We start from the raw sequence: 17,033 nt of genomic DNA on the forward strand, positions 1-17,033 counted from the left end.
GCTGTAGAAGTTGTCAGAGAGGAGCTGTCCTTTCCTTTTTAAAACCTCTTTAATGAAGTTTATGATCAAGAAAGCTATAGACAGTTTCAGGCTCTTCCGTACTTGATTTTTCTGTATCGATCCCCGTTTTCTGTTTGGAAAGGCATTTTCCTTCTGGGAAATATCTTATGCAGAGCACTATAAAATTATTTACAGAGGAATTTTGCTCTTCAAATTAACCAGAATTGAATAAGACTGAGGAAAAGGTCAGAATTGCTCCCATAAGAGTAAATCTTACTTCGGGGGGGGGAACGATTGAGAATTACCGTTAAGTTGTAATGTAAGATACTAATGAAGAGAATTAAATTGACAGCCAGGAGACTGTCAGGCAGAGCTTTGGGTCGTGGTTTCTGGTGCAGTGGTGTGTGTCCTGCTGGGAGGAGGTGGCTCCAGCTCCCAGCCGTCTGCTCCAATACTGTGAACCTGCTCGGCATCTTCCTTGCCAACGCCAGTGCCCATGGTCTGCAATGGTGCTTATCAACAGAGATGCCAAAGCTGTGACTGAAGCTGTAGGGGGGGGGGGGAAGCCTGGAAGGAGCTAGTTGTACAGAACAAAGAGAAAGATAATTATGTCAGTTATGTTGTTTTTAGCATAAACAGATTGTTATTTAGCCAAAAAGGTTATTTTCTGAAAGTATATAAAGCCGCATGTTTAAAGAAACACCTTTTTCATACTTGAGATGTGAGGAAGAGAGACCGACTTGTTCTGAAAACACATCAAAATGATATTTAAATTCAGGTTGACTGTTCCTTTAATCAGTAAATAGTGAGACAGTGCTTCTAACCTGCGTGAGCCTAAACTGAGGAAAAGAGGGATAAATTATTACAGCGGATCATGTACAGCAGCAAGTAGTGTTGTAACTCCTGATCAAAGCAGAAGCTGTGTTTGTCTGTCACTGGAAGCTTGGCAGAGGGGTTGCGTTGCTCTCTGAGCAACAAAATTCAGCGTCACATTTGAAGTGTAGGGTTTTTTTTTTTTCTTTGATTTCCTTACTGTCATATAAAAAGATAGTAAACACATAGTCGGTAGTGGGTGCACAGATATGAAAAGTGCTTTGCTTACTAACTGTCAAGTTTCATAATATTGTCTAACAGGTTTTTTTTCTAATGCCTTTTGTGCATTTGCTTTATTTGAGAAAGGTGAGCAGCTTTCCTTTGCGCGCAGAGTAGACGTGTGGTCACTGCTTTGGTATTTGGATGAGACCCTATCTGCCTGGCTGCCTCCAGCTACAGCTCTGCCAGTGTGGGGAGGCCTGACCCTGCGTCCCTGTGCTGGTTTATAGCCCCTAGGTACAGGCAGCAGCTGCTCAGGTTGGGCTTGTTCCATCCATAACAGATATTCGTACAGTCCTGGAACAAGCATCCTCTAGAAATCAGATCTGGGGTGGAAGTCGAGAGGTCTGAGTTCATGTCTAATACTGCTTTAGTCTGTGCTGAAGGGACAGCCCCTTGATTTTGACTATATTAATTAAGACCTGTCTGATGTGACAGCTTTTTTTTTTTGCAGAACATGTGTGTTTTACATAGGAGTGCATTAAAACCCTTAACGAGAATGAGCTTCATAAAAAAGAAATATGCAGAGTGTTGAATTTAATGCTTAGTGGGGGAAGGCCACGCAGTAGGTTATTCAATGAAGTGCTTTTTACCTACAGGCACATTATTTGAGGAAAAGGTATAGTGCTTTTTACCGGCTCGCTAGGCAAATTGCTGTCCTCTCATCTGACTTTTCCCTTGCCTTGCTAACAGAAAAGCTTGCAGAAGCTCAGCGCAGGTTTACTACTCTTCGGACTGAGTTACAGTCAACTTTGGATGCACAGAAAGAAGCCAGTGGGGCTTCCACACTGCAGCGGCGCAGAAAGCCGGTCTTCCACCTGTCCCACGAAGAGCGTGTCCAGCATAGGAATATCAAAGATCTGAAATTGGCCTTCAGCGAGCTCTACCTCAGCCTCATCTTACTGCAGAACTATCAGGTACCTGCAAAAAGAGGTGGTTTTACATAGCCCCATGTGTAAATGTCTCTGTGCTTTGTGTATCCTTGAGTTGCCTCATTCAAGCCAGTTTTTTATTTTTTTATTTTGGGGTTCTAAACATTTTTAAAGAAAAGGCAGATAGCTAGCAGCGTACGTCTTGTTGCTTTTTGTTGAGCTAGAAATGCTAAGCTGACCTGCAGGAGGACCTTCCTTCTTCCTTTTCTGGGTTGGCTGAACCCAGCACCCTTGGCCCCAGGCACGGTCAGGACACGAAGTCACATCGGGGCCTCCTTCTTCTGTAGTCTGTTGTTCTGTGCAGGGGTGGAGCTGGCAAGTTGGGGAAGAAGCTCTTTTATCTAATATTTGTAATGAAACTTGGAATACTAACGTACTGTTTCCTCTTGGTGTTACCATGGTAGTGACTGTGACCTTGCTGTATCAGAATTTCTTGTTAAAACATCCATTTTAAAAAAAAAAAAAGTTTTTAATTCTGTAGGATACAGGCTAGTTTGCCTTGAAGTATGAAAAAACAAATCTTTAGTTGTACTTGGATTTCTGGCATGAAAGGGCATGGTAAATACTGCAGATGTTGATTTTGTTCCAAAAATCTTGAAACAAAAACCTGAAACTGTTAAGATCTTTTTTTGCTGGGCTAGCTCTTCTGGTGTTAAATACTCTGAAATGCTTTTATATGTCTTATTGTGGGGGTTTTTAGCTTGTTAAATAAGAATGTTTGAACTTAAATTCTTTAACTTAAACTTGCTACATCTGTATTTAGATCTTTACCAGCCTTGTACTGGAGAATTTTACTAAACAAAATTCACCATCAGAATTACTTGAAATCCACTCTGCAGTATGGACAAAACTTAATTTTTCCAAAATTCTGAGTGTTTGTACCTCTCCTAAAATGATGTTATATCCTTGAGCACATGCACATATGCTGCAAACACTTACTCACTCCAGTTGCCTCAACTGGAATTACCTTGCTTTAATACTGGGTTTCCAGGTTGGAAAATCTTGGTCCAACTTTTATTGGAAAAAGCATCAGACTGCCTTCAAGGGAAGCTCTCGGGGATATGTTCAGACCACCTCTTATGAACATTATAACTACTTATTTTCATTGGTTGAACAGACACCCCTCCGTGAGTCCTGAACACAGGTTTTATAGTTGCAGAAACTATTTATGGCTTTCTCAATAAAGCCCTTTAACTACTAGAGATAGTTTCTAGTTCAAAATCCTGGGAAAGGTAGAGTATCCTTTGCTTTTCAGGTATGGAGCGAGGCAGTATTACCTGCTGTGATTTCTACACTCTTAAAAAAAGAAAGCTTTTACTGTTGGTTACAAAAATCACTTCTGAGGCTTGATGAAGAATTTAAATAGGGGATGACATAGATCATTCCTTTGAAAAATCTTTTCCTACTCTGCATCAGTGAAGAAAGGCATCTTGCACGCTTATATTTTTACTTTTTGCTACCACAACTCCAGGTCCTCTGTATGTATACTAAATGTTGATGTAAAACCCATCTGGATTTGATAGCTTTCACAGTTTTCAAAAGGAGCAGAGCTTCTTTCTACAGCATAACTTCAAAGAGAGAATGAGAAAAATTAGTTCAAATTGGTTTTGAAGTTGAGGACAAGGAATGCAAGTACTAAAACAAACATAAACCTAAATCCCAGAGTACTACTCTTAATAACTTCTGAGCTTAGAATATAGGAACTAGGACTATTCAAGGTCTTGCAGTTTCGGAGAGGGAAAAACAGTAACCTGGTGGGAAGATGACATAGCTGAGGCCTTCGTGTAGGAGATAAAGTGAACTCACCAGCAAATTCCTCAGTCTGTTAGGACTGAAGCAAGAGCAAAAGTTGCATGCGTTCATTCCTAAGGTACGCAAACCAAACATCAAGTGAAACTATAACTTGTCTCCAGAGCAGCTGTTACTTTTTTAACTTACCAATGATTAAACTTCTGATAACATTGACTTCTTGTTAACAGTAATATATAATTCTAGAGTATGTACATATATAAATAAATAAATCTATTTGAAATACTGTGTTTTAGAACAAACAAATCTTGAGAAATTAACTAATAGTATATACTTATATATAATATAGTACACTTGTGGGGCAAATAATGGAGGCTGAATCAGTCTTGTTAAACTGCTGTGCATTTGCCTTGCTGGTGCATTTCCTGATACGCTTGTATATGAGCAAAGATTTTTGAGTCCACTGTTTGATCCTACTTGATCTTGGCATAATATTATTGTGTAAGTTGTGCTGTTTGGTTTTTTTCACCTTTAGTGATAAAGCATACCATTGGTTGATTCACTTCAATGGCTTCGATTAGTATCCAGCGGAAATGGAAGTCAGGCTTAGAGAAAGCCCCTTGCGAAATAAAAGCATCACAAATAACAGGAAATAGAAAACAACTGACTGCGTAAACGATGTGTGACTGTTTTGTTTCACAGTTCCATCACTGTGTGTTCCTTGTCAGAGCACCACCATAACCAACAGTGTTTTTATCACACACTTTGGGGTTGCAGAATTTTTGCAGGCAGAGGATGGAACGCCACTGGAGAGGTTCTAGGGTGTCTGGTGTAACTGTGACTGACCTGCCAAGGCACACCAGAGTTACGCTGTGATTGCACACGTGGCAGATAAAGTGATGTTAGTTCAGGCTGCAGAAAAATCTCTGACCAAAATCATCATTTTGTTGCATCTTTTTAATTTCAAATTTCCGACATAGTGATCTGCTCTCCCTGGGGTGGAATGCTGGCTTTTCCAATAGAAAGTAATTAAAGTCTCTTGTCTGCAATAATGCAGATCATTAATGCATTGGCTTCCTGCTCCTGTCTCCCTAGCCTCATTTCCCCACCTAAATGGTAGGGGTCTGGTATTAAATCACTCTAAGCATAATTAGATTGAAAATAATTTCAGTGAGTAATTGGCGCCTCTCCCCAGGGCATTGGATTTTGCCATTTTCTCTGTTTTTCTTTCCAAGCTATTTTCTAAGCTTTTTTAGAAGTGAATCTTGCCATGGTCTGTCTGCATTCCTGCTGTTGCTTGAATGAAACGTTGAGTCTTTCAAGTGGCGTTTTCTGTATAATGAAACACAGGATTTCAAATGCATCTTGTCACAGCAGTTGCCTGCAGTGTGATGAGCTTTGCCTATCTTAGTTACTGTGCGTTAGAAGAGTGTTGGGTCAGGGCTCATATATAACTTGGAAATCAACTGTTATTTCGTGTTTTAATGAACAGACTAGAGAGTTACATCTCCCACGTCTGCAAGCCTAAACTAGTTTTGCAGTCATCGCGCAATGTACTCTGTGGAAAAGGATGCTGTTATGGGGATGCACTTGTCTCAATTTAATCGGCAGCATCTAAAACTTTCACAAGTTTTCTGTTGTGCAAGGGTTTTCCTTCTATAATGCACTTATCTGGAGAACTTGATTTGAAGCCAATGTAAAGTTTAAAGAAACTGGAAATCGGTAGCCTAGTTTCAGAAGGGAAAACACCTTGAAGGACTGGCAATGACTGTGGGAGCTGGGGCAAAATACAGTCTTTTTGAAGCTTTGTATTTTTAAGAGCTCGCTACAACTGCTGCTAATCCAGAGGCCAGTTGCCAAGTTGCAGTACCTGGGACGTATGCAGTAAGGTATACCCAGACAGAGGGAGTGTGTCTTGATACAACTTTAAGCATACAAGTTTTGAGTATGTCGCTTCCTGCATTAAGGAGGAAAGTGGCAGTGATTTGGCTTTTCAGGGAATATGAGGTTTAGGTAGTTCCCTGCAAATAAGTTACCTCTCTTTATGCCCTTGAGTCCCACATTTTTTCTGTTATTTGCAACGGATATGTATTGCTTCTAATAAACTAATAACTCAAACTTCCTGTCAATAGATGCAATAATTTTGATTCTTCTTATTAACTATTCCTTTTTTGCTAGTGCTGGAAATAGAGCCATTTAACTTTCTTGGGAGCTGACTGAGGTTAAAAGCCAGTAACTGTTTTGCCTTGTCTGCAGAACCTGAACTTCACCGGCTTCCGCAAGATCTTAAAGAAGCATGACAAGAACCTGGAGACGGCGCGGGGGGCAGAATGGCGGGTGGCCGAGGTGGAGGTGGCACCCTTCTACACCTGCAAGAAGATCAACCAGCTTATCTCCGAAACAGAGGTAAAGATGCTAGTCTGGGCACTGCTCCTCTTTTAACTAGAAAACAATGTTTTCTTGTTCACTACTGATTCCTATAAAGTTTTGCCCTCTCTATTGCTTGTATTCACCACCAAGCCAACTATTATTTGATTTTGAAACGCCACTGATTTCTGGCACTGCTTACATGAATTTGGGTATGTTCTCTTCAGCTGGTAACTTTTCACTCTGAAAACCTCACGCAGTGTTAGCTTGTGCTATGTAATAACTTGATGCAGCGTGGTGAGCTTTTTGTATCTTTGTTACCGTGTATTAGAAGAGTATTTGGCCAGGGCTCAAATGTAACTTGGAAATCAACTGCTTTTTTTTGTTTGTTTGTTTTAATGCAGTACTGTGTACTTAACATTAGAATGAACTTCTTTGATGTATATCTTTATCTCCTTAGGAAGTGGTGACCAATGAGTTAGAAGATGGAGACAGACAGAAGGCTATGAAACGTTTGCGTGTTCCACCCTTAGGAGCAGCTCAGGTGAGAGATCGAAGCGAAGCGAAGCTGCTTCTCCAGCTTGTCAAGGAGCCAAATTAGATTCAACATTTGAACAAAGTAGTGAAAATGATTGATGTTGAGCATGCTCCACAAGTTGTGAGGGGGGCACGGTCACATAATCTGCTTTAGTTCTGGAAGATGTGGAAATAGCTTACTTACTATTCCTAATGCATGCAGACAAGGGATGAGATAAATAGCAAAAGGAAATTTGTGCTGCTAATAACATATGCTTAGTGCTTGTGTGGTCTGGAATATTTTTCAAAGGGCATTGAGATGCCCAAGCTCTGTTTCAACATGGCAACAATATAGGCAAGAATATTATGCAGCATTTTCAGTTAAAAAAACCTTACTTGAAGAGCAAGAGTGTGATCAGAGATCAGAACATTGTATCCCTGATTTTAAATTTACTCTGCAAATTAATCTGACTTTGCTGATAACCTATTTACTCCGCCTTAATTCCACCGTTGCTTTGTTCACAGCCTGTACCAGCCTGGACTACATTCAGGGTTGGATTGTTCTGTGGGTTGTTCATTGCACTGAACGTCACTGTCATACTTTCAGGTGGGTATCCTTGGCTGGGCCCAGCTGGCTGCCATACCTTGGTTTGGATATTTTCTCGTCACTTAGTGAGCGCCTGGATCTGAACTGGGTTGGTCAGGATGTTCTGGGTTAAATCAGCCTGAGTCAGATCACACTTTTGTGAATTATTAGTTCTGCTCAGTAACAGGCTGTGGCTTTTCTCGTGTTATATATGTGGATTTTGGACTTTGAACTTATTATGGTTTGTTCTCCTGGTTTCGTCCTTGGTCTTGGAGGGATATTCTGGAGGTGCAACATCCATGTATAAAGACAGATTTCTGTTATCGTTCTGTGAACACACAGCCCTCGCCCACCTTGAGAAAGGTGCTTGTAGAATTTTAAGTTTTGCATGGCACTGACTCCATACAGAGAATGAGACCAGGCATAGAGCCATGTGATCACCATGCCACTTGGGACATTTTCATGTAGAAATTTCTAGGATTTCAATGCCTGGTGCCTATTAACGGAATTAATTGAATTTTTCTTGTTGGCAGATTTTGGCAAGATTGTTTAAAAGCTACAATAAATGATTGCATATCTCGGATCTTGGTTTTATTCTGCTTTGTGTCTTCTGCGTTTGGACTCTGATTAGAGTAAAAGCCATGTTAGTACTGTAGATCCAGATACAGTGCTTAATCACAAGCAGCTTTACTAATTGTGTGTGTGATTTCAGTAGTGTTGTAACTTAAGCAGTACAAAGGAAAAGGCTTAACAAATCAGCGTATGAGTTCTTGCATTAGGGAAAGCCCCTGTCTGTGTTTTTGACTTAAAAGAATTTTTAATCAGATGTTTCTGTAACTGGACCCAGTCATCTCTTGGGATAAAATTTCTCTGTTTGAGAAGTTGTTTGCAGTCCTTCCCGTTTGGTGTTGCAGTGGTAGAGGCAGAAAGTTGACCCATCTGTGTGAAGGGTCCATTTAATGTGTAGAAACTGTTTTTTATTCATCGTATCTTTTTTTTTTTCCTGTAACTTACACGCTTGATCTGTGTGAGATGCAAACATGATTGAAACCAGTTGTTTGCTTTATCTCTCAGTATTAAGAATGAAAAAGTGAAACAGTTGTGAGAATGAATTCATAAAGATTATTATATCTCTAAAGCAGAATTTACAAAACTAGTGTGAATAATAGGTGCGTTTGTATCAGCAGACATGATCTGATATCTGTACGTTACTTCACATATTGGACAAAAACTGTATTCTAACTGCAAAGTGTTTTGTTTTTAATTGGATATTCCTTTGCTAACCTCTGTGCTACTTTTGCCAAATTGTTTTTATGATTTGATTAAGATAGGGTTTTAGTGTTGTATGTGTAGAATCCATGAAACAGCATTAGAATGTGACTTCTGATAGTAAACCACTTCTGTATTGCCTGATTTTAAAACTAGAACAGCAACATTTTACAGAGGTGAGTTCATAGTAACTTGGGGTCTGTTAAAGGCCGCAAATGCTACAGGTGGATCCCAGGAGGGCGTCACCCTAAAGAGGACGAATTTTGAGGCCTCACTGTTTCTGTATCAGCTTTCCTAGGTGCCAAGCTAGTGTGTAATTGAGGTTGAAAGTTCATGGAAATGGGCGTGTGTTCTATTAACCAGAAACTTGTAAGATTTCATGCAAAATCTCAAGACTATTGCTGCAGCAGTGCCCTGTCTCTTGTTTGAGAATTAGGCTGCGATGCCATTGGGCTTGTCACCAGGAGCATCTTCTTCTCTAAGCACCTTGTTCAGAGCCTGCGCTTGCTGAAGGGATGAGCTGATTGAGTGTCATGTACTTGCTTGACTCTAGGAGGTGACTTCGCTTGTATTGGAGATAGGTGGAAACAGTATATGAATGGAAAATCTCTTTGCCTCGGGGCTGTAGTACAGAGCCCTGGACTGGGTCGCGCCATTTTGAGACCTCATACACCTTTGCTGGGCACTTCCCTGCAAGCGGGGTCCTTGAGGGTCTTCAGTCAAACTGCTCGGCTGTAGTGAAGAAAATGGTGCAGTTAGGAAACATGAAAAGGGAATCAAATCTAGCCTTTACACTGCGGAAGCTAAACTAGATAGGGTCTTCATATCAGAGGAGAGAATATACAGAAATACTTTTAGCTTCTGTGTGTTAGTATCTCAGCTGCTTGTACTGTTCAGTGTCTGATTTTTCTCCAGAACCAGCTGCTGTTCCACACTGCGATTATGGTCCTCTACCACCCTGGGAGTCCAGAAATAAGATTAGCGGGCATTAACTTTGGAAGTCATATGCTATACTGTCATATTGAACTGTGTTCACCTCAGGATAAACCTTTGCTTGGGTGTTCTGTCTCGAATAGCGCACAGCACATCTGTCCTATTCTGTCTGGTCAATTCTTATTCAGCATTTTTGGGGCTACTCTGTCCTGTTTGGAAGCACCTCCCTTGGTTTTGTCTGCAGGCATTTCAGATTAAAATTTGAAATACTGCTTTTGCAATTCCATATTTAAGACTCATTTCTTTCAGCTTCTTCAGGGTGTCTGTCATTTCTGTCCAAAATTTGACTCTATTTTGCCTGAATCCAATAGTCTCTTTAAGTTTTAAATTTAAAGCAACCATTCTTGAGTCATTGTTGCTTGCACAATTTTCCTCCATAATTTTATGTAGTATAAAGTACAGATGCTGAACACATGAAACTTCTTATGGATATGCTTTCTCTGAAGAAAAGTTTGAAAAACTTGGGGCTGTAATTTAGACAGGAAGGTTTGTGGGAATAAATTCTCAACATCAATTCTGTAAAACTGCATGTTCTTTTTTTCCCCTCTTAAAAAGCACGTGGGTGAGAAACATTCAATGAAATAGAAAATGAGGATTCAAATAACTGTACTTTATTTGTGCTTTTCTCATAAAACCCATATTGGGCAACCGGGGGACAGTATTTTGCAGAGACGCTTGTGCTAGAGAAAGCTTCTGCTGTATAAGGCTGCTCACTGTTTGCAATTAAGCAAATTTGTTTCCAAAACCCTGAAGACTGAACAAAGGAAGCAACAGGCTTTCCAGTATTGCTGCCTTATGTTGGGTTTTCTGTTTGGGTGCGGCTGGATATTATATTGCTAGTTATGAATATGTATTACATTACAGTTGTATTGAGTTCAGTGATTAGGCGCAGTTTAGCATTGTTTTAAATGCTGTAAATGGTGCTTCTTGGTTTTGTGGGGAGCTGAAGTATTTGTGTATCTGTCTGTTGGGATTTCATCTCCATTAAACCAGAACATTTAAGTGCATATAGTCACAATTTATGCTAGTGCTGAACCTTGTGCCTGTAGTGTGACACAGGGGACTTAAGATGCTGCTAATGACCCGACTACACCAGCTGGAGAGTGCATTTTCCCCAGAATACTCCTAAATCCTCTGACAGGCTAGGCAAAAAGCCCTCCACTTGCTGCAATACACAGGTGTGTACGAGCGCACCCTGTTTTCATGGGGTACAGCCGAGCATCTGAGAGCCAGCATAAAGCAGCAGAGCGCAGCTTTGCTTTGTGACAGGACTTGTGCTATCACTAAGGTCGTTTCATTTTTGTCTTTGCCAGGTGTGGCTTTTATAGATGGACCAAATGTGTGGCCACTGGTGAGAATCTATCGAGGTGGCTTTCTCCTGATAGAATTCCTCTTTCTCCTGGGTATCAACACATATGGCTGGAGACAGGCTGGAGTGAATCATGTCCTCATCTTCGAACTCAATCCTCGCAGCAACTTGTCCCATCAACATCTCTTTGAGGTAAACAGAATAGACTGTAGGAGTGGTTGAGCAGTGCGGTGTATCGGGAGGATAAACCCTGCACCGTTTCCTGGCAAGGAGTTCTAACACAATTAGAAGAGGAAGTTGCGGAAGTCTGATTAGATTACAGCATTGAGCACTGCTCTCCCTTTTCTTATAATGAGAATTCATTGTAGGTTTCGGGGCTATATTTTCATAAGGTATCTATGTGTTTTTTCTATCTTTCTGTAGATTGCTGGTTTCCTGGGGGTTTTGTGGTGCCTGAGCCTGCTGGCATGTATATATGGTAAATTCACCTACATCCCTATGCAGGTGAATCCACTCATCTTGTACGGCTTCATGTTGCTTTTTCTCATCAACCCTACCAAAACCTTATATTACAAGTCCCGTTTTTGGCTGCTCAAACTATTGGTAAGTCTCAAACCTGATTTAAATCAATAAATTTTTAAAAATGCCGTAGCTGAGCAGTAGCAGTTAAGTATATACAAGTGTCACTAATCTTCAGGAAAGAGGGATGCTTATACCACTGTGTATTCATAGAGCAGACCAGATAAGGTATTGACTGCAAATGGTTGTTGAGTATGGGTTTACAGAAGCAACTTCTGCTTGTCTGTACCAGTCTGTCATTACCTTCCTATTGCAGGTAGCTACTTGTTAATCTTCCTATAGACAGCTGTATACATACTTTTGCACATACAGAAACACTCAGATATCTTTGCTTGTTTGTTCCTGAATGCAGCGGAACAGTTTGGTTAGGGTTACAGTGCTCAAAGGCAAAGCTGTATGGATGCTCCTCAGCCCAAACTGGGAGAGCACCGACATTGAGAGGGTTCACTGGTGGAGAGGGAACCTTTGCAAAGGTTACTGCTTATGAAATTATGTTCATAGGTGTGTGGGGGGGATGTGGTTCAGCAAACCTTTTTGTGGTCTTAAGCAGAACTATTTATTTTTGACCCAGCTCCTCTTTTCCTGGTAAGATAAATCTGGTAAATGGAATGTAAATACATGTGCTACTTCAGTGTTCCAGCTATAGGTGGGAGCTCCAAAAGAACAGTTTTCAAACTTGTTGGATGGCTCATCAGTTTCTTTCCAAATGGCTATTTCACACGTTCATCCCCACCCTGTATGCCCTTTAAATTGACTTTAATCAAGATGGTTCCCTCGATACCTTGTTCTTGCTGGAACTCCTCTGAGAGCATCAGCCAGAAGAGGGTTTGGCTGGCTGATGTTATTCGTAGAATCATTTTAATGCCAATTAAAACAATTAACTTTATCTGGAACATGACAAAGATGTAGAATCACGCTTCAAGCGTGTGCGTGCAGGTATGCACGCAGCTAGTTAACCTCAGTGCGCTTACCTCTTATTTGATTCGCTAGCTTACTACTATTTCGGTTTCTTCCTTTTTTGCCTTCCAGCATTCAGCCATCTCTCATAGATGTACCTTTAGTCCCAAGCCTCATTAGTCTTACTGCTGTCCTTTGGTGCTAGGGGAAGCACTGGAAGTGCTCTAACCATGTGAGCAGTATCTGTGCTAATTTACTTTAATGTCTTAACCGAGTAAGATTCTCAGTCTTCACAGGGCTCTTAACTTCCAGTACCTGCTCTATCCCAGCTATCTCTAGACTGTGCTGCAGTCTGTGATACAGACATATCTTTGAGCGTGCATAGGCCAATTCATCCCAGGGTCTCCTGGGGAAAAAAGCTTCATCAAAATGCAAGATCACCTTAATGGTGGAAAATGACACAGTACATCTGACTGTGTGTTATGCGGAAGGGGGAAGGGTTAAAAAAAGGCCATTAGAACCACATAAAGAGTAGCTGTTAGGCTTTTCTAATTTTTATTGCATGTAATTGGCCGGCTGGGTGTATTTTATTTCTCCTTGCAGTCGCCAGCAGCTATCTGGGTGAAAGGAGGTTTAAATAGTGCAATTCTTAGAACTGTGCTGTTCACACCAATTTTGGTTTGGTGAGCGCTTTTCTTCGCATGCTTGATATGTTTCATTTCTAGCCAAAATGAAGTCTGATATATCGGGTGTAGCAGAACATTACTGGCACCTTCAATTTTTCTAGAACCAAATCAGGAGTGTACTTCAGTGTGTTTTAGCATTTCCTGATGGATCTAGGAGGTTTACTGCATCCATCTGTGATCATCACCAACTGCTTGTTGGTACTCATGAGAGGGATCTCTTTTGATAATCCCTGAGGGACTGCAAGTTGCACCTGAATTGATCTTCCTCTGAATGAAAAAAATGTTATTTAGCCAGTAGTAAGTTTAATTCCCATGCCAGGCTCTTCTTTCTTGCCTACGTGGCATCCTTCTTTGCCCTTTTGCTGCTGGATGAGAAGCCCACAAGTGCACTTGTGTAGGCAGAGGAGAGCAGCTCACCGGGAGGAATTGGATCCAAGCACAGGGGATAGCACAGCGTCTGCATGCCCACGCTCTCTGCAGGGCGCCGAAATGGCAAAACAACTGTACGGAGCCTGTTTGCGAGAGGTAAAAATCTACGAAGTGTTTAGCTCCAGCTCAAATATCTGCTGTCTCAGCACCTATTAAAACTGCAGTAATCAGCACCAGGAAGTCTGTGCTTGGATTGTGGAACTCTTGATATATAATTGCAACTAATTACTCGAAACTGAGGTTCAACTCCAGCTTTTGGTGTTTTATGACTTTATTCTTGCGGTCCATCTTCACTGGAGGATGTTGCAGACACTTCTCAACTGGGAAGTGAGGAGTTGCCTGTGGTACCTGCCAGCAGGCAGAGCCCTCCACTGCCAGCATCCTCTGGTAGCTGGGCTGCAACTCCAGCTGTGCCGGGGCAGCGTGTGGCAGCAGTCGGAAACCACGGTGTCTGACGTGTGGGGTTAGGAGGGTTCAAATGGCAGCTCAGGTTCTTGAGGATAGTTGACTGAGATACCAGTGCCTTAGCTAGGTTGTGGACATATCTGCTGACTCGTCGTCTGCTGTAACCTTTAGGTGGAAAGCTTCTACTCTCTTAAAAGTTTTATGCTGTCATCTAGCAGTGCCTAAGCATCTCTCCCTAAATTAAGTAACAACATGGATTTTATTAATTTCTTCTTTTTTCAGGGAGATCTATCTGAAAAGCTGTTTTCACATTTCTTTTGTTTTAGTTAGTCTTTGTTTCCAGAAAAAAAAGGTCTATGATGAAACGGGTAAAGATAGTATCAGGGAGTGTTGGTAAAACTGAGGAAGGACCTTTTGAAAAGGAAGGTTGGCGTGGCTTCTCTGACCTCTGCAGAAGCTGTTCTGCAGCTGAACTGCTTTGACTGAGGACAGACCTCCCAAACGGCTGGCCCTGTTCGAGCCTTTGTAATAGGTGCTGTCCTACCTGAGTGTAGTGCTTTCTGAGTCAAGATCCACATTTGCTGTTTAGTGCCACTAAGTCTTAATCCCCTATTTGGCTTTGAAATTTAGGACCAGAGCCTTAAATTGGCATTACAAGCTGATGGGAATGTGTCAGTCCCTTCCTGGGTTTCTGTAACTGTGTACTCTTTAGGTTCATAAGGAGAACAATATAAAAGATCGGTGTTAGCCTGTGTTTTCATTAATTTAAAGGTTCATAAATCTCTGAACTACCGGGTGGTGCTGGTGCTGTCTCTCTGAGAAATTGGCCGTTAGTACCTATAACTAACCAGGTAGAGAGAGTTGTAATCAAAGGTAATGGACCATGAAAACTGTCTGGTTTGAAAGTAGCAAAACTGCTATTAAGGCTTAGAGGGAAGGTGGACTGGGATTGAGAGGGAGTCTAATTGACAGTCAATAGGATTTCTTCTGCCCTTTCTTTAACTCTTTCCCTGCTAGAGGGCTTGGGAGATCCAGGAGTAACAACCTTCACTCTTACAACTTCTAACACAAAAGAACAGCTAATGTGTTAAGTAAACCAAGCCAGGATCAGATTAATGGCCGTGCTGAGGGTCTATAATCTAAGTGACATTAAGTGTGAGGGAGAAGGTAAGTGTGGAAGACGTCAATAGACATGACATAAATGCCTGAAAGAAAGCGTTGATCAAAAAGGAGCAATGGGAGAAATGGAACTGTGTAGAGCTCTTACGCAGAGACTGGGAGTTTCTGGGAAAGAGCTTGGTTGGAGGAGACTGCGCTCTTCTGCCAGTAAAAAAACCAAAAAGATGGGGAGGGGACATGAATAGTTGCATACAGGAGGAGGAAAGCAGGAATGTATTTGTACTAAAAGTGAGCAGACTTTTTTTGTCAGCAGGAGTGAAAGGTCAGCAATAAATCTTCAAGCATTTCTGTTATTTCCGTATTTGTTCAATGCTGTGATGTCCTGCCACTGCATTTAGATGTCTTTGACGCTATGTCATGAATTATTCCTTTTTTTTTCCTGACAGTTTCGAGTGTTCACTGCTCCCTTCCACAAGGTAGGCTTCGCAGATTTCTGGCTGGCTGATCAGCTCAACAGCCTGGTCGTGATACTCATGGATCTGGAATACATGATCTGCTTCTACAGCTTTGAGGTTCAGTGGGAGGACAATGCTGGACTTCTGGCAAATACAGGTGAAGTAATGCTGATGACCCATGCGAATGTGGTCAAAATGACCTGAAAAACACTGAGCAAGGCAACTTCATAATCATCTATCTGTTTTGAAGAGGGCTACCAATGACATAGGAAACTAAAATAATTGGCGTGTCTTGTAAACACAGCATTAGAGAGATTCTCCCCTTTCTTACTTCCATCCAGAGAAATGGAATTTCACATCAGTGTTTATTTCCTAATCCAGTCATTTGGTCTGACTTGTATATTCAGCAAAGAATTTAGTCACAGCACTTCTTGATTGGAAAGAGAAATCAATTTTCCTGGCATTGTTGTTTTATTTCATAGTGGTTTAACCATGTATTTGCTTTTAGCCTGTTCCTGTTGCTCAGCATGAAAATGAGTTGCATGAGCTTGGTAACCACAATTTTCTGTGTTGTAGCCTGCTTCTTACAGGCTCTGTTACAGTACCCTAAAGCAAGAGAGGATGGAGAAACTTCCTCAGAGCTTGTTAGTGCCACCCCTTATTCAATTAGAGTTGATGCTGTGGCGCCAGTGTTGTGCGTGCTCTGCCTCTTCTCTCCTTTCTAGCCAGAAGAGCCGCAGAGTTGGCATATGAATTTTGACTTTGGCCTTCCCAATGGCAAAATAGTACCTGTCTTCTCCTGGATTGGGCTGTTTTCTTTCCATTTTAAGCAGTGACTGCTGGCAAATCGTGTTGTCTGATGGTTTTGACACTGTCTGAAAGAATTTGCAGTATGCTTCAATAAGCATCAGTGTTCACTTTGTTCTTCCAATCTGTCTGATCTTTCTTTTCCCTTTAAGACAATGTTGCAAGTAACTTTTTATTTTTAATGAATAAATATATATAAAATAAATAAAGCAACTGAGTGGATAACAACTTGTCCTCCTACAGTCCAAACAGTGGAATGATAGTGCTGTGCTTTGGGATAAATATCAGCTAATAACTTGTCTCCATTAGTCTGAATAAGAAACAAATGTTTGTTAGTCAGTGGGGTGTTTGGTTTAGATGTGCTGAGTGAGACAGCATAAGAATATGGCATGCTTGGAGGTTTCAGGCAAAGCTGGGGTTTTCCTGGTCATTTCCTCAATAAAAGGCTTTCAAACATCAGGGATGTGACACAATGTCATGCTGATGTAATTGTCTCTCACCCCAGCTGTTGAAGCCAGGGCTATGCCCTGGCTTTGCTTTTTATTTTTTAAGCCTTTTTGAGCTGTCCTGCAGAGTTTGGAAATGCTCTCCCATTTATGCACAAAAATTCAGTGTCAAAGGCCTTTTGTAATTCCATCCTTAATTCGATTGTTCACAGTACTGCCAACAGCACAAAATAAATTTAATAATAGACTATTTCTAATCTTCTTGCATGTTAATTATACTGGCAGCAGTGAAAGAGTTAGATGATGATCTGTCTGGATCTGTTATTGATGTCATGTCACCTGAATACCTCCTTAATGGAGTAAAGGGAGTCAGGATACTTTGTGGTGATGAGCTTCT

General features: G+C 41.2%; 1 protein-coding gene across 1 annotated transcript in view; it reads left to right on the forward strand.

Annotated features, from left to right (window-relative positions):
• XPR1 (xenotropic and polytropic retrovirus receptor 1) overlaps positions 1-17,033 on the forward strand; it is a 110,305-nt gene that overhangs the window by 77,306 nt on the left and 15,966 nt on the right. The window contains exons 4-10 of the mRNA XM_076339692.1: positions 1,786-2,009; positions 6,030-6,179; positions 6,601-6,684; positions 7,182-7,263; positions 10,818-11,005; positions 11,237-11,416; positions 15,375-15,540. Of these exons, the coding sequence (XP_076195807.1) occupies positions 1,786-2,009; positions 6,030-6,179; positions 6,601-6,684; positions 7,182-7,263; positions 10,818-11,005; positions 11,237-11,416; positions 15,375-15,540 (1,074 nt within the window). The remainder of the gene's footprint in view (positions 1-1,785; positions 2,010-6,029; positions 6,180-6,600; positions 6,685-7,181; positions 7,264-10,817; positions 11,006-11,236; positions 11,417-15,374; positions 15,541-17,033) is intronic.

The sequence above is a fragment of the Aptenodytes patagonicus genome, chromosome 5 (assembly GCF_965638725.1).
Source record: "Aptenodytes patagonicus chromosome 5, bAptPat1.pri.cur, whole genome shotgun sequence".
Taxonomy (NCBI): domain Eukaryota; kingdom Metazoa; phylum Chordata; class Aves; order Sphenisciformes; family Spheniscidae; genus Aptenodytes; species Aptenodytes patagonicus.